The 21,806-nt window shown below is 45.6% G+C and overlaps 6 protein-coding genes across 6 annotated transcripts; 5 read left to right on the forward strand and 1 right to left on the reverse strand.

The window, feature by feature from the left end:
• Positions 1-1,569: 1,569 nt before the first annotated feature.
• H6S33_003228 (uncharacterized protein) lies at positions 1,570-3,315 on the forward strand (the record flags this gene model as incomplete). The annotated part of the gene is made up of 2 exons (XM_044834595.1): positions 1,570-2,373; positions 2,437-3,315. 2 exons carry the CDS (start codon positions 1,570-1,572, stop codon positions 3,313-3,315), a joined length of 1,683 nt encoding a protein of 560 aa, XP_044692435.1.
• A 1,710-nt stretch (positions 3,316-5,025) lies between these two features.
• H6S33_003229 (uncharacterized protein) lies at positions 5,026-5,823 on the forward strand (the record flags this gene model as incomplete). Its single annotated transcript, XM_044834596.1, has 3 exons — positions 5,026-5,037; positions 5,093-5,256; positions 5,319-5,823. The coding sequence occupies 3 exons, from the start codon at positions 5,026-5,028 to the stop codon at positions 5,821-5,823; spliced, it is 681 nt and encodes a 226-aa protein (XP_044692436.1).
• Positions 5,824-9,395: 3,572 nt separating this feature from the next.
• On the forward strand, positions 9,396-10,632 carry H6S33_003230 (uncharacterized protein; the record flags this gene model as incomplete). The annotated part of the gene is made up of 3 exons (XM_044834597.1): positions 9,396-9,688; positions 9,750-10,206; positions 10,297-10,632. 3 exons carry the CDS (start codon positions 9,396-9,398, stop codon positions 10,630-10,632), a joined length of 1,086 nt encoding a protein of 361 aa, XP_044692437.1.
• A 2,161-nt stretch (positions 10,633-12,793) lies between these two features.
• On the forward strand, positions 12,794-13,335 carry H6S33_003231 (uncharacterized protein; the record flags this gene model as incomplete). Its single annotated transcript, XM_044834598.1, has 4 exons — positions 12,794-12,807; positions 12,858-12,985; positions 13,057-13,085; positions 13,162-13,335. The coding sequence occupies 4 exons, from the start codon at positions 12,794-12,796 to the stop codon at positions 13,333-13,335; spliced, it is 345 nt and encodes a 114-aa protein (XP_044692438.1).
• A 67-nt stretch (positions 13,336-13,402) lies between these two features.
• Positions 13,403-14,178, forward strand: H6S33_003232 (uncharacterized protein; the record flags this gene model as incomplete). Its single annotated transcript, XM_044834599.1, has 3 exons — positions 13,403-13,490; positions 13,546-13,605; positions 13,682-14,178. The coding sequence occupies 3 exons, from the start codon at positions 13,403-13,405 to the stop codon at positions 14,176-14,178; spliced, it is 645 nt and encodes a 214-aa protein (XP_044692439.1).
• Positions 14,179-16,649: 2,471 nt separating this feature from the next.
• Positions 16,650-17,622, reverse strand: H6S33_003233 (uncharacterized protein; the record flags this gene model as incomplete). Its single annotated transcript, XM_044834600.1, has 2 exons — positions 16,650-17,182; positions 17,247-17,622. The coding sequence occupies 2 exons, from the start codon at positions 17,620-17,622 to the stop codon at positions 16,650-16,652; spliced, it is 909 nt and encodes a 302-aa protein (XP_044692440.1).
• Positions 17,623-21,806: the final 4,184 nt, after the last annotated feature.

Genomic DNA, 21,806 nt, shown 5'->3' on the forward strand with positions numbered 1-21,806 from the left:
TATTTCTTTTACCAGACTTGAGCCTTGCTCAAGAAAACTTTGATTTATGTGCAGTATCATCCTAACTGTGTTGAGAACATGGAGTATTATGATCAGACACCAATATTACAGCTTTCATATTCTGGAATGACTAGGATGTTGGAGAGTCATATACTATCACTCGGCAGTGTTGGTCTCTGAACTTAGGTTGCATAGGCGCGGCAGAAAAGGCCGATACACATGGCAACAGAATATAGAAGGTTCGCCAATGAACGTATGGCGCCATAGAGGTTACATTCGACCGGGATCTCCTATCGGGTGGCCCCAACTCAACCGATTATTCCACACCTAAGTTGACACCGCAACCGCCTCCGCTTTATAATCTGTACGGTAAATTGTGGATTCCAACTCTTCAATGCTGTATTCAGTGCATTCACGTCGATAAAAGGCACATAGATCCGCATCCTCGGCAGGCTTAATGAACAGCTATTTATCATGTATGGTGAGTAAGTTCAGGTGGACACAGCAGAGTCCACTATCGTTCACAAAGGGCACTTGGTGTTGGAGGGGGGGAAAGTCATTTTAGCAGGGTAAACACACGTAGTGTATAACCTACCCTGCCTGCGAACTTAGAGCTCTTGATCGAAAACACCACCCACTCCTTCCGCCTGATCCGCCATTCACTCTACCATAAGACTCGTGCTCCAGAATATGCAATTAGTCTCTTCGATGCACAGTTCACGGCGCACAAAGCAGAAGCTTACGGTTATTATTTAAAGGAATAGTATGGACAGACATATATATACCTCCGGCGCTGGATGATAATGACAAACGCGAGCCCGAAGTGTGACATCTTAGCCATCATTACATATATTGCCTGATCAAGCTTCGGGAAGGTGAGTATGCTCATAGTATCCTCGATTGTCTTAATAACCTATGTGCACAAGTCATGTGTATAATATCAAGTATGCTTCTCCATAGGCTCACCAGAATAATATCAAACATACCTCGAGGAGTTTCATCACGGTTAGTCATATATTCTGTCTAATCTTCAAACAATGTATGTTATCATTCTATGGTCTAACTATTGGTTTGTAGGACTTCGGGTACCTCTTTCGGAGTCGGGGCAAGGTGTACAGCTACGAATCACCTACACACACTCCATTAATTAATTATGAAACGCCCCCTGGAAGTAGGATCGGCATCTTCCGAAGGCTCACAGCTCGTACTCAAATGCGAGTCACTTTCTATGTATGTGGAAGGACAGGAAGTAACTCGAGATTTGTTTATGTATTACGTCTACCCCGACCCCATTGCAGGAACAGAACGTCAACATCTATAGCGACCCGCACTACGAAGCTCCCAGAAAAGCTCAGGTTCTAATCAGAATATTGATTAGAGGGAGCCTCTGAATTTACGGAGTCCACCGCGCACCCAGTACCAACATCGTCCCCTTCCACCCTATAGTGCAGAAACGCCATAGGCTCCCTCCCATCTTTCCATAGAGCTCATTAGAGCTTCATAATAAATCAGGGCTTCCTGACATCTACTTTTTCGTGTCTTATACCTCAACGTCTCTCAGGTCTCAATATGAGTTCAACCTCCGCTCAAGACCCTAGTCCGTCTTCAAGCAAGCGCACCAGAACCCGTCGCGCCCAAGCTCAGAATAGATACGACAAGCCAATTCGCCCCTTGCGCGAGATCGCCCCCAAGTCGTCTACACTCGTAGATGGTAAAGACCCAAGGGAAGGAGCGCTAGCCGAGGAGATTCGTATGATAAAAGCCGCTGCACTTGCAGAGGAGATTCTCAAATTGAATTCAGCGACTGGATCTAAGCTAGAGCTTAATGGTACAGTCACTGATCCTGATCTCGATGGGGAGTATTCCACCGACGAAGAATATATCCTCCAGATTCAAGCTGGGCATAATCTCTCATCCACTCAAGCTTTTGATGAACAATCCGCAGAGGACCTAAGGACTGGGACCTATATGTATCAAAACCGCGTCATGCGTCTAAGAGCTCCATTCGTTCCAGATATCATGGTTACCAACCCCGCCGAACACCTGCTAGTTCCGGTACCCTACTGGGCAGACATACATGATGACAGGGAAACGCCAGAGAATAGTTTGAGGCCATCCCTACCCGTCCCGGGGCCCACTGCTAGCCCCTCCCAAGGAGTTGGTGAATTACGGAGATCACCGCGTCGTCATGTTCGGCGTGGAGCTACAGAGGTGTTGAAGCGCCGTAAGCCAGCCTTGCAGGTTGCTGCCTGTTCTTCAAAAGCCAGTTCCCATATTATCGGGAAGGAAAAGGTACCGGAAGCGGTCTACAATATTGACGACGAAAAGACTCCAGAGGTGCTTCCCGGAGTTGGCAAAGGAAAGGCTTCAGAGGTAATTCTCATAATTGGCAAGGGAAAGGTTCCAGAGATCATTCACACAGTTGACAAGGGGAAGGCTCCGGAGGTGATTCCCATAATCGACAAAGGGAAGGCCCCAGAAGTGGTTCATAGGGTTGAGAAACGGAAGGCCCCGAGCGTGGTCCGTAGAGCTGTAAAGAGAAAGACAGAGGGGACAATTCGCAAAATCGACAACGTCAAAGCCCCCGAAGCTATTGGTGAATTTAATGAGAGAACTGGTACTCATCCGGTTCGCATGCTTGACAAAGGAAAGGCTCCGGAGGTGGTTCCGCATTTTAAAGATGGAGCTATCGATCCCATTCTTCTTTCCAAGAATCCCAATTTTGATAATGAATACCTTTCCCGTGCTCGTGAGGCAGATTCATGGCCTTCTGAACGAGTAGGTAACATGAGGACAGATGAAATGAAATTACACAGCAATTTTGAATTACCGCCAGGAACTAATTGGGAAACACCTACCTTTAACAGTGAACAGCTTTTACCACAAAGTGAAAATGATATCATCGAAGCCCAGATTCGTGCAGACGAAGGGATTGATTGGGCTTATGATCCACAGGAATATAGCTACTTTGACCTTGCTTTCTTTCCGGAACACGCTTCAGATAAGGTTGAAACAGAATCAGAGATGTCGCAATTTTTCAAAAGCTCAATGAACATTAACGAGCCGGTTGCTGGTAGTTCTGATCAAGATGCGACTAATAGGCTCCTTTATCCTCCTCCAAACGACGGATTAACCTTAAGTTCTTTAACAGGCCTCCCTCTCTATGATTGGGGTTTTCAGGAGCAAAATGCCGAGGAGACCAAACTCCCAGATGCCAATGATTTCGGATATTTCCTCGAAGAAACGAACCATGTAGGGGTGATTGTTCGCACCTTCTATCCATATACAGAGGAAGATGATTTGCTGTTCCGTTAGCTTCGCTCATATCGATGGTCTGTTCTACCTAACCCACTTCTATATAACTGACCTGTTAACGTTCATTCACCATTTATTTATGAATTCAAAACTATTTTAATCAATTTCTTTCTAATTCTAGTTTCTTTTCATTCTTATTACTACTTCTGTTTCCTTATTTAGGAATTTCTTCCTCCCTTTCTTTTGGTATAGCTAACGGTAATGCTGACATCCGTACATGACGTTTATGAACGACTGGTGGAATAGTTGGCGGGCTCAGTATTTGTTTTCTTTTGACGGCTTTCTATTCCATTTGCCTATAATCTTCGATGTTTCTTCAGCGGCGCAGTACATATCCTGCTTTTTTATTTTGTTAATGGTTCTACTGCCTTGTGCTACTTAGTCCTTAGTGTCATAATAAAATACCTCAATCACATATGCCAACGTGCCAGAATCGCGTCTCCAAAATCTTCATACATTGGCATTGTTTTATCCTAGCACTAAAGTTTGTCAGACGTAATTCATCGCTTCTCAACCCACCCCCGAATCTAGTCTCCCTATTAACGTGATACTTATGTTGCTACTCAATCTCCATTTAAAGCTCTTTTCTTTTGCTGCCAACGCTGCCTCGGCGCTGTAGTACACACTGGGAAGTACAACCGGGGGTTTACAACTCCTCCGCCTTTCATTAGCCCTCTCCCGAATCTGTATATAAATTGTTACGGAATTCAGGTAACATGTCCCGAGCCCAACGATGATCCTTCCAGAACCAAACTCGCAACACGAAGCTAACCCCGAAGGTTTTCCCATTTCAGTTCCGAGGTCCCCCCACCCCTTGTTCGGAATGTGGGCCTCGATATCCTGGATATGACATACACAGGTATTGAGTGAGGGACTTAAGGAGAATCTCGGTTGTTGCCGGAGAGTTTGCAGCAGCTACTATCAAGGGTGAATTAGAGTTACCCCAGGGCGTAGAGGTGGGTACAGGGGCTTGAAGTCGGAATTGATAGAACTCAGTATCTCTTGCTACTGAATCTGGATATCTATGGTCATGCATCAGGATTACATATCCAAGACGTCATAACGGGCTATAGAGGATAGTTTGAGATAGAGCCTTTGATTTGGAGGTTATATTTGGAATTACTCAACCCTATCGTGCAGATGTTATACGTATCTGGTGATAAGCACACAATATAAAAGGAACCAAGAATCAGGACGAGATTATAACATGATTTTTAACACATCCCGCAGCATGCCGCATTATCTCCGCCATGTTTATAGATCAATCTGCCAAGCAACTCGGAGCAGATTTTAGGATCAGAGGCCTAACTGAAACGAGAGGTGTCGTATATCACCTAACAATTCATTTGTGATTATCTGGATCATATCTTTCCTCTCCGAAATATAAAGATATTGGAAGCTGCAATGTTCATTATCATAATTCTTTTGTATTCTATTTCCAGTAGAAGTTGTTGTCCGTGCACGTTTAAACTTTACCGCTTGGACCCACCAGACCGTCAAGCTTATGAAGCTTATGAAGCTTATGAAGCTTCTCCGTCATGGTTAAAGCCCTATTCATTAATAAGCGTGACTTCCATTCAATCCTAAGTCAGTGCCGCACTCCCACAATTTATATTTTGCCAAATATTCTTCCTCGTCTTTCATCTCCACCTCTCTGAGTAATCATCAAGCAAAAAGCGGTTTCTTTCCTGATCCATACAACCTATAACGATGGCTTCGAATGTATGATATCTTCTCCATTTTCTGAAGCCCTGTCTAATCAAACCTTCTTTATCAGAGGATTATGAACATTGTAGTGGACCGTAATCAGGTGTTCACCCCTTGGTTCCTACGAATGGTCATCGTATGGGCATTCAAGAGCAGTATCTTTGCCAGCATAAAAGAAAGGTTAGCCCAGGGTCTGATCAACAGAACGTCTGGGAAGCGTGTTCGACTCTACATGTTAGCTCTCCCTCCTGTCTCCAACGTATCAGATATTAATGCTAATCCAATGTGCGGTAAAGTGAGTACAAAATAAGGATCAGAGTCAAAGCAAGCCGTGACATCATCACTGAGCCAGTTCTCAAGGGAAAATATTTAAGAATCAAGTTCTCAATGTATACCACGCCGGATGGGACAATGTGTTCTAAGAAGGACCTTCCAAAGAAAGGGAGGGTTGTCACCAAGATACGCCTGGAAATGAACATTCGTGGTGCCGACTCGAACGTTGCTGGAACTCCATCTCAAAATATGCGTACGCCGTGGAACCAAAGTTTTTTTAAACGAAACTATACCTTCCCTCACACTAAGCATCCCCTCCAACCGGACTGGCCGCCCCTTTGTCCCCCCGACAACAAGAGGACAACCGGCAATCAGAAAAACGCTAATACCACCGCCATCGATAACCGAAAGACCAAAACCGCCCCTGCCAATCAGTCAAATACCGATTCTACCACCGCCGGGCAACTAACGATCTGGAAAGGGGTTCATCCAGGAGGAGGGAAGGTAGTGGAGGTCATAGTTCCTTAGGATGGTCGCGGTCATTCCCGCTTCTCACCCCAATCTTGCCGCTTTCTTGCTTCTAGCCACACCGCACACATTAAATTTTCTTTTCATATTTTCTGTTAGTCGCTGATTTCAAAAGCTAAGAACTCGACGGATCTCTTTCATCAGTTGTTGAAAACTTACACTCTTTTTCTCAGTGGATTTTCTTTAAATTGATTTCGCATAATGATGTTGTTGCTTTGATTTTATATAAGCTTGCTGTTCTTATTTGACACATAGGGGAAAACTCTGGTCTGAGACTTACTTCTCCTTTTTTCTAAGTTCTCTTGTCTACTCAATTTCTTTCAATCTCTCATTTACTGAATTTGTGCTGATTCATGGCGGAGAACGTACATTTGATTTGATAGTGGTCAGGACTACATGTAGGGAGGAACATATAGGGACTAGGGTTAATTACGTAACACACTTGCAAACCACCGCTGTACCTAAGCGGCTCTCATTGGTACTCCTTCCAATACATAATAGAATCAATTGTTCTCCGGGCCTTCCGGTAGAGATTACTGAATTTCATAGCATTGAAGTATTAGGTGGGTAGTATTTATTTCTCTCGGCGACTCCATGTGCCATGAGGGGTTTTTCTTCTTCAGATGATACTACTTGACATGGCGACTGTGGTTCGTCTATCTTCCCTTTGAACCTTCGATTATAACAACTTGCAATAAGAAAACTCATTTTCCTCAGCCAAGGTACGACAATAGACTGATGCTATCACCATGGCGAATTAATGCTGCAATTCCAATATCTTTATAAACCATTATTTAAATAACAGGGAACTCTTGGAATCTCCGACTGATGGTTACGACATCACCAAGACTCTCTTGTCTTGTTCTATCCTCACCGGTACCGGCCTTCCCCCCTTTGAGCAGAATAGGTACTCCCCCCCCCCCCCCCCAAATAACTTTATGAAGTCCAAATTTACAAATTCTGTAGACGTACTTCCCACATCATAAGGAACGGCGTGACTCGAGTGGTCGAGGGGAGACAAAACCACCCGGCAATTCAATATTTGGTCTCGGCGGGCTGTGTCATAACGGCACTCCCGCGTTTCGTCTTGCGTATAACAGCCGCAGCCTTTTTATGTCTGTCTACCGTTAACACTTTGAAGGTGATCGCACGTTCAGCTCGCGATCGGAAAACAGAGTTAAAACTGGACATTTGGTGGACAGACAGAGGAGAAAGCGGTCGGGCCGATATGAGCAGAGAACGGGAAAGAAAATGTCTGGGCAGCGAGGACCGGAAGAGCGCGCTCTAAACCGTGTCAGAAACGACGAGTTTCTTCCATCCGTAGGCGCTGGCTAGCTTCGATATTGATGTCCCGCTGAAGCAATGTCTAAAGTTCGGAAGACTGCTACTAAATCATGACATAAACATTTGCTCTATGGGATGACGTCCTGTCCCAGGACCCATGACACAACTCGGACATTCGAGTTACTTGAAAAACAGCTGTTCAATATGATGATAGATCCAACGCGGCTGAAATGCACAATATCGCTCTCCTTTTTAGGTTTTATTTTATAGACTTGAATGGGAGTTCTTGTCCTGGAGTCTTGGCGAAGTCGACGATTCGCTCACAGAAGCACGGAGTATCACTCGCATGGATGACTAACGATAAGTTGAGGATGAGCTTTAGCGTAACCGTTGAGTATCCGTACCAATTTGTTCAAGTTTATTTTTTTTTTCAGTAATGTCTTCTTAGGTCAGCTGGAACCTCTGTAGGTAATATTTCCGGAGTGTCATCAGAGAACTGGACTCCGATAATCTCGCTTCTACTAGTGATAATTCATATTCTATCGTGTGGAGCGATAATAAGATTGTATCGACGTAGAAGCTCGAGATTAATCGATAGAGCTTCTATTCGGGTGTGTTCTGGAAGCGCTTCGCCGTGCTATTTGCAGCAGTGAAGCATTACACTTACGGCTTGTCATCATCCTATCTGCGGCACCTGTTGTTTACCCCTAATCCTTAGGGTTCGCACGAGCCTGTCACACTGCAAACCTGCTGGATCTTACACCGGAGTGCTTCCAAATAGAAATTAGGGCAAAAATAGCAAGCTGTAGAATGTTCTGAACGTACTCTCTCCCTAGACACCCCATGACCTAAACTCCTTCTATGGGTGTGGGTTATGAATATTGATAGACTTGTTTGAAATACACCTTATCTCGTTAGAAAGGATCCTAGGTTATACGAAGTTCCTACCATATCGCCTTTCTATTTTTCTGACCTCATCCGGGGGACTGGCATTATCGAGTGATATTCCATGAAGGAACATTTTTGTATGCCCGACTCCATTTATAGTGTCACGCCTTGGAAAAAGGTGGAAACGATAGTGAAAGCCATGTAAAAGCTCTCCATTGTCTCCGCCGGCTAGGCAGGCGGTACCTGCCCTCTTTGTGTCGGCATTTCATTGGTTACCTACGTCACCCGTATACGTATCGTATGAAGAATATTTGAATTCGTCCGGAAGAAAGATTTCCCATGGCAGCTATCTCCATTGAAAGCGGAAGTGTAAGCACAGGGGGAGCACATATGGAGGTCTAAGTGGTATGCTGTATAGCCCCAGCAACATCAAATCGATGTTTCTGTTAGCGAACAATTGGGGGTGACAGAGTCGACGACTTATCAGTTAGGGCCTAGAGTAAGCGAGTCCGGTGAGAACTGACCTGCGCGAATAGAAGCCGTGCTTCGTTTTGGTGTTACTTTGTTACGGAATGGTTTGTCTCTGTCGTGCCTATACGAAGTGGGTGGAGGTACCAAACGCGCGACCGGCTTCAGTCTGCTTCGGTCTACTTCAGTAGTATATATTCCGTGGCGTATCTTTGTTAATTACAAACATATACCTCGTTCTGTGAACGTAATTGGGGCGCGCTTCCTACTTTAGTTCGCTTGTTTCCTAAGAATAGGTGTTCTTCTCCCGAATGTCTGTTTTGTCACGTCATCGTTGGTAGTCAGCAGTGCTAAACCTACGCTCTGCAACCTCATACCTCAAGCACACGCACACTTCCCCCACCTTATATAAAGTCCAAAGCCACATCCAGAACGCTCACCTATCCAAATAAAGCCGCTCCTGCATGACCTCCCAGACCTGAACACCGAAAGAAAATACACCAACCCAAGACCGCGAAGGTTGACATAAATACGAACACGCACTCGGTCTGAGACCTTTTGTAACTGTATGTCCATGCTTGAACCCTCTCCATATTGTTCCCTGTACCCCTCCCCCCACCTCCCTCGCCCTCAGACAAACTGGTCAATCTCATTTTATCTGGTGGTCGGTGTGAACTGGGCCAAGGGAAAAGCTTCATTGCCCTACGTTCTAACATCTTGTGGTAACAGATAACGCAAGCGATAGTACTCTTTACGCGTATACGACTCTCTTGCAATGGCAGTGACCAAAGGAACCTTGCGAGCTGGTGGAGAACCCGCGAAAACACCCAGAGAGGAGGGCGCCCGACATACATGTACTCGTAAGATACCTGCCAGTAATTTCCAAAAGTGAGGATTACCTCTAATCTGACATAGTGAGCCCAATTGAAGAAATGTCGGAAGATTCGAATTTCTTTTACCTTGAGGGCGGTGAGGGGGTCGCAGCCTGGGTACCACTCGTCGCGGGTGAGCTACTCGGAAAATCTGATCTTTCTGAGGTCTCGTTTGCCGTTCTCACGCACCACGTGATTGTCTTCATGTCGCAACACCGTGAAATCCTATTGGATCCTTCTAAGCAGGACGCCTGCAGACCAATGGTTTATAGGTTCGCCAGACAGGTCATACCGGAGGTATGGGGAAAGTACATGCAGGATGAAAATTTCAACCCACTCGAAAGATTCGCTCAGTAAGTTGCATCTGTGCCAATTATCACCAGGAGACTCCACTAAGATGTGTATTTTTACAAGTGTTTATCGGATCGTCCGCGATCTGATCGAGATGTGTCTTAAGATTGATGTAGAGGATATTCCGACCGAGACCAGACGTGTCGCATGCACTTATCAGTGGTCAGAAACACCAAGCAGTGACGAGCTCCAGACCTCTTTGGGTAACTCTCCAGAGAACCTCAAGATGCTTGAATTCAACTATCACATTCCTATTCCGTTGGAACCTAAGGTTTTAATTTATCGCTCGGATTCCACCATAGCGAAATCGAGGTTGACCAAGGATGTTATGGGGAATAGGTTAGAGAGCGCTTTGTTGAGCACTCTTTCTGATCTTAATAGTCTTCATTCCAACATATTAGAAAATATGCACGGTAATAGGGCACTGGTGCCAAAGGAGAACTTTGAGCCGGGTGAGATGATCTGGTCCACACCACTTCTGGGATTGAACATTGGTGGTATCAGACGCCCTGTTTACGTGGTAGGATTCCTGTGTCTTGATTTCTTGAACCTCAGAACACTTCTCTTTTTATAGTCGACGAAACTAATATTGGTTGGGGATGCTAAATAGGACCCCAAAAAGGTCATGCTACATGATTGCATGATGCCCGTTATGCCTCATAAGAACGATGATAAAGACTTCCAAAACTTTTGCTCATCGGGCACACAGTCCCCATCTCGAGATGACCTAGTAACTGCGATGAAGAGGTTTAAACTCAATCCCGACAGTGCTGGTCCGAAAGGTATCCAGAAAAGGCGCCATATTCCAAAAACCAGATCTCCCCTTCAAAAGATGCAACTTGCGTGCGACAACGCGTGCCAGTACGACTCTGATTTCGATAGATTCGTCAATCACAAGAGTCCGCCGATCAATAATTCCCCAGGTTGTATCTGGTTCTTTGAATAGCGGGATCGCGTCCTAGGTAGGACGGCGAAGTTCAGTGTAAGACTGGAAGTTCTAGGAGTTATCAGAAATGCGAAATTAGAGATATTAATGGCGGGGGGGGGGAGCATATTTTGGAGCGAGATATTATTCACATGTCTTGTAGTGGATAGAGGAGTGGTTAATTATCTTCGTAGTATAGCTCTCACAGTTTAAAGTTGTTTCAATAAATAGTGCACGTCAGGTTTTGGACTGAGACTCTGGTTTTACTATCTCTCCAATGTGCTTGCTCATGGGATGAGTGTTTGTGAACCATTTATGAAGTGTGTGATGCCTTGAGGAATGAGAGACTAAACGATTTAGAGAGAAATTCGTCTAGAAGCATAAGTTGAATGGTGATCCGCTGGTTTGGCCGTGGATCCTCTTTCTGGGATAGAATAGAGAAGTTGGCAGATTATTCAATAATGCTTCACGTGGGTTTGACCAATGAGCCCCCTCGACAATATGTACCACAATCACCAGACCCTATTTCTATTAACAAGAGCCTCATTGAAGTGGATGATACACGGAATCTACATTTATTTCATATACGCAACCGCTAATATCTAATCTGTACTGCCCTTAATTCTGCGAACCTACTAGCCCTCTGATTAGCCAAGAGCGGAACCTAACCCTGACCTCTGCGTGGCAACGGGCTCAAATGCCACGGAATGTCAAATTCAACTGCGGCTTTATACTGGCGGGTATTGCGCACTATTATCAAAATAAAAAAGACGCCAAGCGGTACGTTTTGGGTGGTTATAGTATCTCTTCTTTCATACACAAAAAAAGAACAAAAAGTACTGTGCGGTTCCGGGACGAACTGGCACTACTCCCACCCCTGGGTCGAACCCTGGCCTTCTGTGATCGAAAGCAGGGCTAAACCTCGCGGTGTTCTTGGGCGAGGGCTAAACCGTTAGACCACTCGCCCATGTGTGTTGGTGGCTAGAAACGACCTTTGTGCGCCAAGGATGGTTGGCTAGTTAATATGTACTACAATCCGTTCTTTTGGTGTGCACAGCAGGGCTGGGTGGCCAAGCAGGCACGACACATCACAATACTGGGCAGTCAGAAGTCTTACGGCGCAAAAAAAAGGCCCCATATATAGTCTATGGGTTGAGTTAGATAAGAGGGTGGAAGGGTAAAGTGTCAAGGTCAAATATGTTCTCCGTCTGGAGTACACCAGTAGCTTCGATAGCGTAGTAGTGACATTACTCTCCTCGAGTCAGCGCCCCGTTTCGGCCGCGCTAATCTTGGTGTTGGGGGGTCGCGGATTTGAGCCCCTCAAGCAAGGTTTCCAATGGTAGAAACCGGTTGTGATAGAAGACAAAACTGCACTGACCACTAAATCAAGGAACTCAACCTGTACCAACTGTACTAACTATTTATCTTGACAGTTTTAACTGGTTTAACCGCTTAAACTGCGGTTTATGCTTTGGCATACTCACCGTGATAACAGTCCTAAAAATAGGCGTTGATGTTCTCGGACAGCGTGTTCGAGCTTTGGAACTGACCTGCTCGAGCTCAGGAACTGGGGTGTTCGAACTTACGAACATGAGTTGTATAAACCGTTTAAACCGTCGGTATAACCGGTTGTGCATACCCCTAAACCGTTCAAACCATGTATTGAGGGCGAGAAGAACTGTACCAACTGTTAACTTAAACGGTTCCGTTGAACCGGTTTAAACCATATAACCGGTAAACCACTGGAAACCTTGCGGGCCTCAAGAAGCATATTTTTTGTCTATTTCCTCTTTTTCCTTCTTTTTTTCTGAGAGAAGAGTTTGTACATGAACATTTATATTATAAATGAAAGCATGACCACATCCTGTGGGCCAAAGGTTCTGCTACATGTAGTCAGTAGTATATCCCACCCGCCCCGCAATATAGGTACATACATGTATACATGTAGGTCTATAGAAAAGGTAATTGACACCTATGTTAGGGATCTTCTCTATTTCAGTAATAAATAGCATTCCAGAAATCATTTTGGCATGTAAATAGGATTGGCCCAAAAGGTTTCATAGGGCACGACACAAATTACACCGGTAGTACACAATTATAACAAATAGAGACCGTAGAAGGAAGGAATGTTTAGTGCTGCTGCGAGTGTTCTCTGTGAAAGGATTTGACCTTTCGTCCCCGCATGAGACATAGTACGTACTTAGGTATTTCCTTAGTTTGTTCATCTTCCACGCATCAACTTGTAGGTCCAGTACGTCCCATCACGAAGCCCTACAAGTTTCCATCCGAATCTTGAAACATGCAACTGGTCCACAGCAGCAAGTCCAAACATTGGCAGACTGTGAGATCACCAGCCATCCGATTAATCCACTGGGTCTGGACCGTGCCCAACCACAATTAACTGATCTTCTGAGTACTTGTGCTGATTGGTCTCTGCCAAACCAGTCCCGACGCAATCTCATTATGACCTTCTAGTACGCACTGACCACCTAAATGCTACCCACGGCGCCATATGTCATCGTAGAATACATATCTAAAGTTTAACCAAAGAGATCCTCGGTCTGCTCTTACATCACCAGCCCCGCTCTGGAACAACACTCACACCACTATCACCTCTCAGCGAGAACAGGACAGCCTTCTACATTTACAAAGGACCCCGAATCTCCACTTCTTTCGCACCTCTATCTAAACACCACTCCACAGCTCCAGGTTCACTACACCTAAGATACGACCGCAACGTTTTCTGACTCCATCTTGATTTTCAACAGCCAGGAATCAAAAAGGTCGCGCAATGCAGAGCGAAAAACACGATAAGAAGGGGAAAATGCCAGAGTACTCGATTCCCCAGCAGCAGGAAGACCGAGAGCCCACCAAAACACGTAGAAGCCCAACACATACCTCTCTCTGTAGAAGAAACACTAACATACCTCGCAGCAGATACTGGTATCTATCATTCCGAATCTTCCCGTGACGCTGTTGCAGTCTCTGGTCTTGGTAGTTGCCCCCCCCCCCCTCCCTTTTCCAGATACCTCGCTTCAAATCCCGAAGAAAATTACTAACATAGACCCAGACGACGAAGACAATAGCCTTATCACATATATGACGTTAGCAGTTATGCGTGACCCCGATCTCGATGGTCTCCTCAAGCGATCGGAGACCGACCCTAGCTGCGGCGAAGAGATAAGATTACGCATGATCACGCTCTACCCACGTGCCGGGGGTATTAATGATCTTTTAAAAAGGCTATATCGGTCCCGCATCAAGGAGGAGAAGAAGAGGCCTTGGGCGGCTTCGCCCCGTATATTGATTAGGCCCGCGGGAATAAGGGTGCACCGAACCGTTGGCGGTTTAAGACTACCAAGGACGGTCATAGAAACATCAACGCAGAGAATTGAGAGAAGGATGACGAGGCCGCCGAGAGATCGGAGAAGGACGAGGGGGGGCATGCTGAGGACTGACGAAACGAATATGCTGGTTGACCGTTTTGAGTCACTGTTGTCTTTCCAGGGGGGTGCGGAGAACAGCAGCGAGGACCAAGCTAGAGAGGATGAAATGAGTATTGACTAATACGAGATGGATTTTGGGATAAACATCATCTACTAGTCCCTTTTTTCCTGTGTTTTTATTTCCCGATTTTAGGAGTACTTGGAACGGTTTAGGAGAATCTACAGTCCCCTACCTTTTTTTGTAACGTAGCTTCTGTCATAGTACAACTTTAGGCAAGGCCTCTCCCAGCAATGCGAGATCTACTATCGTTAGAAAGATGTTATTTAATCGTAGTCTCGTGCCAGCCTGTGGTGTGATTCTCCAGCAAACGACGAGCGAGTTTTCAAAGGTCAGGGCACGAGACTAATTTAATTGATATTTAGCATGATAAAAAAAAGCTACTCTCTCTTTAACCATGACTGTAAAATAAGTGATCTGAGTGATGCTGGGATACTTTAGAAAGCCATAGGTCTAGGCCATGATGCGCAACGACCCTTCCGCCCACATTTGCAATCCCAACCTTTCTGATTCCGAGACCCCCAAACCCAAAGATCACGATTGCCATGCATTGGCAAATTTATGAAGACCCGGGACGAGGGACTGGGCCTCTTCACAAGTCTCATCCGGGGTTTCCAGTGGTTCATCGGTTATATGGTTCAAACCGGTTTAACTGAACCGTTTAACTTAACAGTTGGTGCAGTTCTTATCGCCCTGAATACATGGTTTGAACGGTTTAGAAATCTGCAAAACCTGTTATACAACGGTTTAAACGGTTTATACAACTCATGTTCATGAGCTCGAACACCCCAGTTCCTGAGCTCGAACACGTCTGTTCCAAAGCTCGAATACCCTGTTCGAGAACATAAAGAGCGATTTTTTGGACTGTGATTATGGTGAGTATGCTAAGATATAAAACCGCGGTTTAAGCAGTAAAACTAGTTTAAATTGTCAAGATAAACAGTTGGTACAGTTGGTACAGTTTGAGCTGCTTGATTTAGTGGTCGGTGCGGTTTTGTCTTATATCACAACCGGTTTCTACCGTTGGAAACCCTGGTCTCATCTGATACTATGGAAATACCAGTAGACGCCCAGCCAATCATAGTAGATCAACGTATATAATCTATACCAGCTTGCACGACTTGAGAGAATATCAGCCAATTAGAACACTTGGTAAGAGGACAAACTCGATTGAGTCTCCAGCAGGTAATGGTACAACGGACAGAGACTCGAGCGATGAGTAATTATCGATTCCATTTATCTGTACAGCTCTCACTCCTCACAGATACCAATCTTTCTAAACAAAGAAAACAAATAGTACTGCATTTAAGATCAGGCCCACCCCTACGACTCCCACGACTGGACTTAACCATGGATTTTCTACGGAAAGACCAGGCATAACCGCTCGGTTCTGGCAGGCAAGTAAGGCAGAGAACCGATGTATCATTCGCTCATGTGTATTCTTGACTGGAAATGATTTCTGGTCTCCCAGGGACGCCAAGGACTGTCAGAAGCGCTTAGCCCGTTCCGGCGTGAGAATGCTTTGGAACGTCTTCGTTCACATAGCTCACCCAACGCGACATGTCGGATAACCATTGTCCACTACACCTCGAAACGCTATAGTCATATACAAGATGTAATCACTACATGGAGTCAATGCGTCCCTCGTATGCCTCAAGTATCTTGAACACCTTCCTCACGTTTTCGAAGAGGACTCTGCATATGGCGCAAAAGGGTGCCTTGGGGAACGATGCTGTCAGCCTGTCGACATCGGCGAGACACAGTATCTACGTGGGCTTATAGCCATAGAGTCCAGTGGGAGATGAGGCTGTTGTGCATCTTCTTCCCGGGATCAATAATAGAACAAACTTCAGTTATATGTACCGGGTGTTGTCGTTCACCAAAGTCCTCTATCTCCTCAAATTCCCACCTTACGCGATCACCACTGTGAAGAAGCCAGTTCTGATAAAACTCTACACAACCCTCAAGTCACCGCCCCCCCCGCCCCCCCCTCTCCAAGCATCATATCCTTTTCTGCAGCTTGTATCTCTGTGTTTTCGGATGGTGCAGTGGGTCAGGCTTTCACAGCTTAATCCCACGTGTTTCATCTATCTCCTGGCTAGTTATATTCTGGTTGTCAAGCTGATAGTCAAGCACCCACACGTACAAGCCATCAGACGGTAAAAGCATTCGAGACGATTCCCACATATTGGAGCTCTCTGGACGAGGCAGAACAAATCTAGGACTAAGGGTTCAATTGCGCTGGTGAATAAGAATGGTATGTAGTGCAGATATAGTATTCTAGATATCTCCTTCGATATTGGAAGCTGATAGTTAATTAATATTTTCTGCCTCGCTCGACTACCAGTTGACTGTTCAGTCCACGCAGAGTCACTTCTACAAAGGATTGAAGCGCACAGCGGAAAGGTAGACGAGGAACATGAAAAACTGGAGATTATTTGGCCTTGCAAGAGGTAGGAGTGGTGAACTATGAACGACAGGATGCATCAGACCTATCGACACTGCCCCAATATCTCCGGCCAATCGATATCCCCTTAACCTTGAACCACAACGTGCACTTCGCTTATGATGCAGTCCTCACCCGCAGTCGTTTCAATGGAATCCGCAGTACTGGGCCCAATTATCAAATTCCCCGGGAGTTCCGCACAGTCTCTCACAGCCTGAAGCCCCCCCTCCTTCGCCGACCTAATGACAACTGGTCCTCTCTCTACTCCGTCACTTTGCACTGCGGCCACGTGATCCCCATCTCCCACCCTCTCAATTCCACTAGCACTCGCTAGGAATTCCACACGATACTTGAGTGCGGCCTTGACTTTCTTGAAGTAATGCTGATTTTTGATGATCTTGCCCGTCTTTCCCTGCTCCTGCGAAAGGATGCGGATGCTCTCGTTCAAAAGACCCCCAACCAGGGAAGCCCCCGGTATATGGCTACGGAGCCAATCTTCAATCTCCTTCTTTGAAGCGGCATCCCTCCCTTCATCTCGATAGTGCTTCAGAAGGTCCAGTAGATGCTCGTTACTACCTAAACCTTTCGCGATACCTACCCAGATTGTGGAGGGGCTATAACCTAAGAATAAAGGAGATGTTAGTCTCCTGGCAGATGCCTCACGAAGTAGGGAAAGAAGATATACTGGGCTTGATCTTGCGTTGTCGACGTTTTTTTCTTGGCCTAGAACTTGGGAGTTTGTCCTCTGGCAAAATTGGGAGGACCACGGGAACGGGGGTGGGCGTGACATCCGCCGACATTCCGGGATGCTCTGCAGACTTCGACCCTACCCCGGGCACTCCCTTGGGCGCGGTTACTCGCTGTGGCGTGATGGGATGATAATCCGCTGACCTTGTGCTGGTAAGTGGTGCGGCAGACGCAGCACCAGGTGGTGATTTGAGCCATGCGAACATTGTCACATCGATGGGCGAGACATTCTCGGCGGCGACTGCGAGCGGCGGCGGAGATCTTCGGTTAGGCGACCCTCGCTCGAACGGAAATGGACGGTTGGTGGATTCCATGGGTACTTTGAACTTTATAATGGGTGTACAAGATAGTAGTGGTGTTGTGGTTGTAAAATGCGTCTCAAAGTCGATGAAGCGTGCCGTGTTGGGCTTCCACCCATACCACGTGACTTCGCCGACCCCAGCAAATAAATGATCCACCTCTAGGAATAAAATTCTAGTGTATACAGGCTTCTGTACTAGCTTAGGCTCAGCGAGTATGCAGAGTCACAGTTCATTCTTTCCCTTTTTTGAACCCCTCTACATCCTACAATAAATAATGATTAATTTCGTGGTGTAGTAGCAGTTAAGTGCGAACTCCGACCTCCTTCTTACAACATAGACCGGGCCAGAGCTTCTCTACCATCTCCTATCATCAGGTGTAAGCTCTTTTTTTCCCGCAGAGCAGCGAAGCACCCACCCCCCTATGTGACCTACAGTACCACCCACTCCGCATGAATGGAATCGCAGCTTCATAGAATATCACTCGCAGTCTTTTTGCCCGTGCCAAGACTCCGGTCACAGCGGTCATCTTGTGACCGATGCTTTTTTAATTCAACTCTCACACCACCCGCGTTCATTGAGAACCAAAAAAGGAGAATATCTCAAGACCGGCAATCCTGAGAATGACCGAATTCCCATTCCGGATTCCCATTCGGGTATTTTCTACTGTTCAGAATTGAAAGTTCTACAATTTCTACTAATGCGCCGAGGACTAATGAATGACCTTTCGCGCAACAACCGCTCTAAGCGATCGATCGGAAGGTCATGCTTATCGATAAGCGAAGACCTGTAGGAGCCCAAGGTATCAGACCTCGAGCTCGACCTGTGGCTCGACGCTTGCTAGGTTATGTCAAATAAACACCCCGAGGAAGGTTGAAGGATTATAGGGGCTCCGCCGAGAGAACAGCTGACGATGACCTGTGTCTGAATCGGCGTGCGAAACTCCTTAAACTTTCGCAAATCTTATGATGCTCTGATGACGGCGGATATCTTGATGTATATCTGGCCTTACCCCCATGACATCCAGTCATGTAATCCGCGCATAAGTCGAATCTTCGCCTGCAAAAAGAAGACCTGGGCAAATGATCTTCCCACACATGGCTCAGTTTGCAGGTACCTCTTTAAGCGGTTTCAGAAGTCTTCCCTGGCCATTGAACAGGTTTCGATGAATGCTTCCATGACGGAGCTCATCGATGTTCCCATACCCAGGTGCTAGATCTTATTGCGTATGGCAGCATTATGCGACATTCAACCGTGACCAATTGGTGAGAAGGTATGTATATGTCGATCAGTACTACAGGAGGGGAGGGATTGAACCTTGCTGCTGATTTTGATACAGATTGTGGTATGAAGGTCGAGGTATTTATACAAAAAACATGATATACCAAGGATTGGGTTCAAGCCTTTAGGACCGCAATGTGAGGAATACTATCAATTGTGGCCCATGATATGATTCCTTCTTTACACAATATCAGCAGTGGTTCTACGCTCGGAGACTCGATATTTGGCCTAATTTGGGGTGGTAATGCTGATTGGCGCCTTTTACACCCACCTAGTAATGTGCACGAGCCAGATTTTCTTGATGGTTTTGGCAAGCGAAGAGGGGACATTGGCAGCGGTTAGGAAATGAAGGGCTGGACCAGTCCCGGAAATCTCGATACAAGTCTTGTAAGCTTTGCCTTTTAGCTATAACTCCTTGCCCGGGTGGAGAGTGGTTTTCCAGGTTTCTTCGGAACACTTCGGAACAACGCACACGACGATCTCCGAACGTATTTATAATAATTTCTCAGCTTTTCTTATTGGGAAGTTATACACAGAAATGTCTCGAGACTTTGACAGAACTAATCGGATTTCTTGAGGCTTTAAGCCCCGATTCGGGAAACAAAATGAGACAAGATTTGCCCAATTGAATCTATTCTACTGTCGTGCTCATCAGTACAGCGGTAGGTAATAAGTGATGGAACGCCCTGAGGTACAGTTATACCTGCAAACACCGTATGTTGGTGGCGTTTTACCTAAACCAGGTATCACTGTGTCTCAAGCCGTTCCATCACTTATTACCTACCTCTGTACAAACACCGGGTATATTTAAGTTTAATGATAAATCTATTGATCCTTTCAGAGGTGCAAGCTGTGAAGAAGAAAAGAATCTGTTGATATTTCCGTAGTTCTGGACACATGCACGGATAAGCGGCGATGCCGCTCTAATTATAATAATCATATATTAGATAGATTGGGGTATATAGGACACATTCAGTACTGGTGTTCGCGTGTATAGCGTTCTGTTTATAATGTGTCAGAACGGCAAAAGGTGATGATAGATCAAAATACATATAGACATTCGATGTAGATACATATATACCGTTCGTTACGAGTGTTTGAACACGGTGTCATCCCTGTGTGATTATTTTTACTCTCCGACATAGCTTACTCTCTGATTGCACTAACGTAAGAAATATTGAGAAGCCCTGAAGGCGGGATCAAGCAAGGCGGAGATTCATGGGGAGGAAATCGTCGACTATTTTCTTGGAAGAGTCTTCGCACGATGTCTGACTGAGGGGTAGAAATTATGCTTTATAAGACCAACTGTCCTCTTTAAATCCTTTGGATAGTTCAGTTCTCCGCTAAAAAAAGACTTTTTTATGGGAACTATGAACGTCTCCTTTCTTATGGGCCGGACCGCGGGATATTACGGCGATATCTGTCATCATACATCGGTCATCCTTCATATTCATTTACTTAACATCCCATCCTGGTGGTCTATGTCGGGGGCGTACCGATCGGAGAGCTTTCAATTTCGGAAATCCTTCCCTGGAGGTGTAGCTCATCAAATCGCCTCATATAACAAGATAAATCTATTTTTGTCGAATGCCACTCGATTACTACGACCACATGTAAGATGTTTCGGATGAGATTCTTCTTGGCATAGGCAACGGGCCAATTAACAGCAAATGGACGCTCTACCCACAACTCCTCCCCTCCTCCATAAGACCCACTATTATACCAACAGTCAACAAACACAATTGCAAAATCACTAGTTATAGAGGAGTTTAAGGCCGCGTTCTGGCAACCGCTAGTTCAAATATTGTGAGGTTGTGACCTGCCAATGTAGCAACGGAATATGTCAGGATTGCAACCTGGCAGAAATAAAAATTTAGGGCGTGTTCTGCTACCCATAGCACATTAAGCCTTCGCAAGCCACAATGGTGTCTCGATGAGTGTATTTTCATGTGAATGAGAGCTCTAGCAATACAATAGTTGGCGCTGGTGAATTTGATTGTGAATTTGGTGATAGCGCGGTGAGGATCGAGTGATACAAGCTTGAATATTTTGGTCTGAGTAGAATATTTTAGATCGTGATATTGGGACTCTAATAGGATGACAAATATCACAAAAAGTGGTTGCTCGAACACTAAATACCTTCACATATTGTGCCAAGACGGCCGAATATCGTGATATTCGTTGCAACAGGGCGCGGCCTAAGCTTTCAAATCCCTACGATTGAGCCCGTATTAATACCTGAGATAATACAAGATTAGAGCTCACAGATATAACCCCTCTCGACCTTTCCAGATGTGGTTGTGTTGCAAGGCGATTTTGAAGTTGCATTCCCGTACTAAGTTTGATTATAACGCAGTGTCCAGCTAATTTTGGCAACTCGCAATACAACATTATGACCGATCAACAGCACGTTGAAGGCTGTTTTCTGTAGTTCCCTAGAGTCTCCTCCAGATTGATCACGAATACGAATCGATATGAACCAGAGAGAGAACTGATGAGATTATGATGGGTGATGGTCTAGTCTAAGCGTTCTGTGGTCGACTAATTCTAGTCTGCTTCTAGCTATTACGTTTCCTTCTTGTCTCCTGATTACGTCGCTCAGTGGCTTAGCCACAACCATGTGCCACAACGTTTACCGAACACGCCTTCAATGGATTTTCAGGCTAAGAAATACACGACTTTGTATTAAAAGCTCGCAAAGGTTTAAGACCCATCGGCAATACATGCACCTAAGGTCCAGAAAACCTTCGCTCACCGTTCTACACATGCTGGTTACAATGTACACATGCAGTTTCTTGCCAATAACGAGTGATGTTCGATGACTGCACATTTTTCCCCGCCCTTCCCAAGGTTCCGCTCCAAACATGCGGCGGCATCTAGTGCATCAACTGGTGGGAAATAAGTTGGCGGGAACCATA

The sequence above is a fragment of the Morchella sextelata genome, assembly GCF_020137385.1.
Source record: "Morchella sextelata strain SCLS chromosome Unknown scls_14, whole genome shotgun sequence".
Lineage (NCBI taxonomy): Eukaryota > Fungi > Ascomycota > Pezizomycetes > Pezizales > Morchellaceae > Morchella > Morchella sextelata.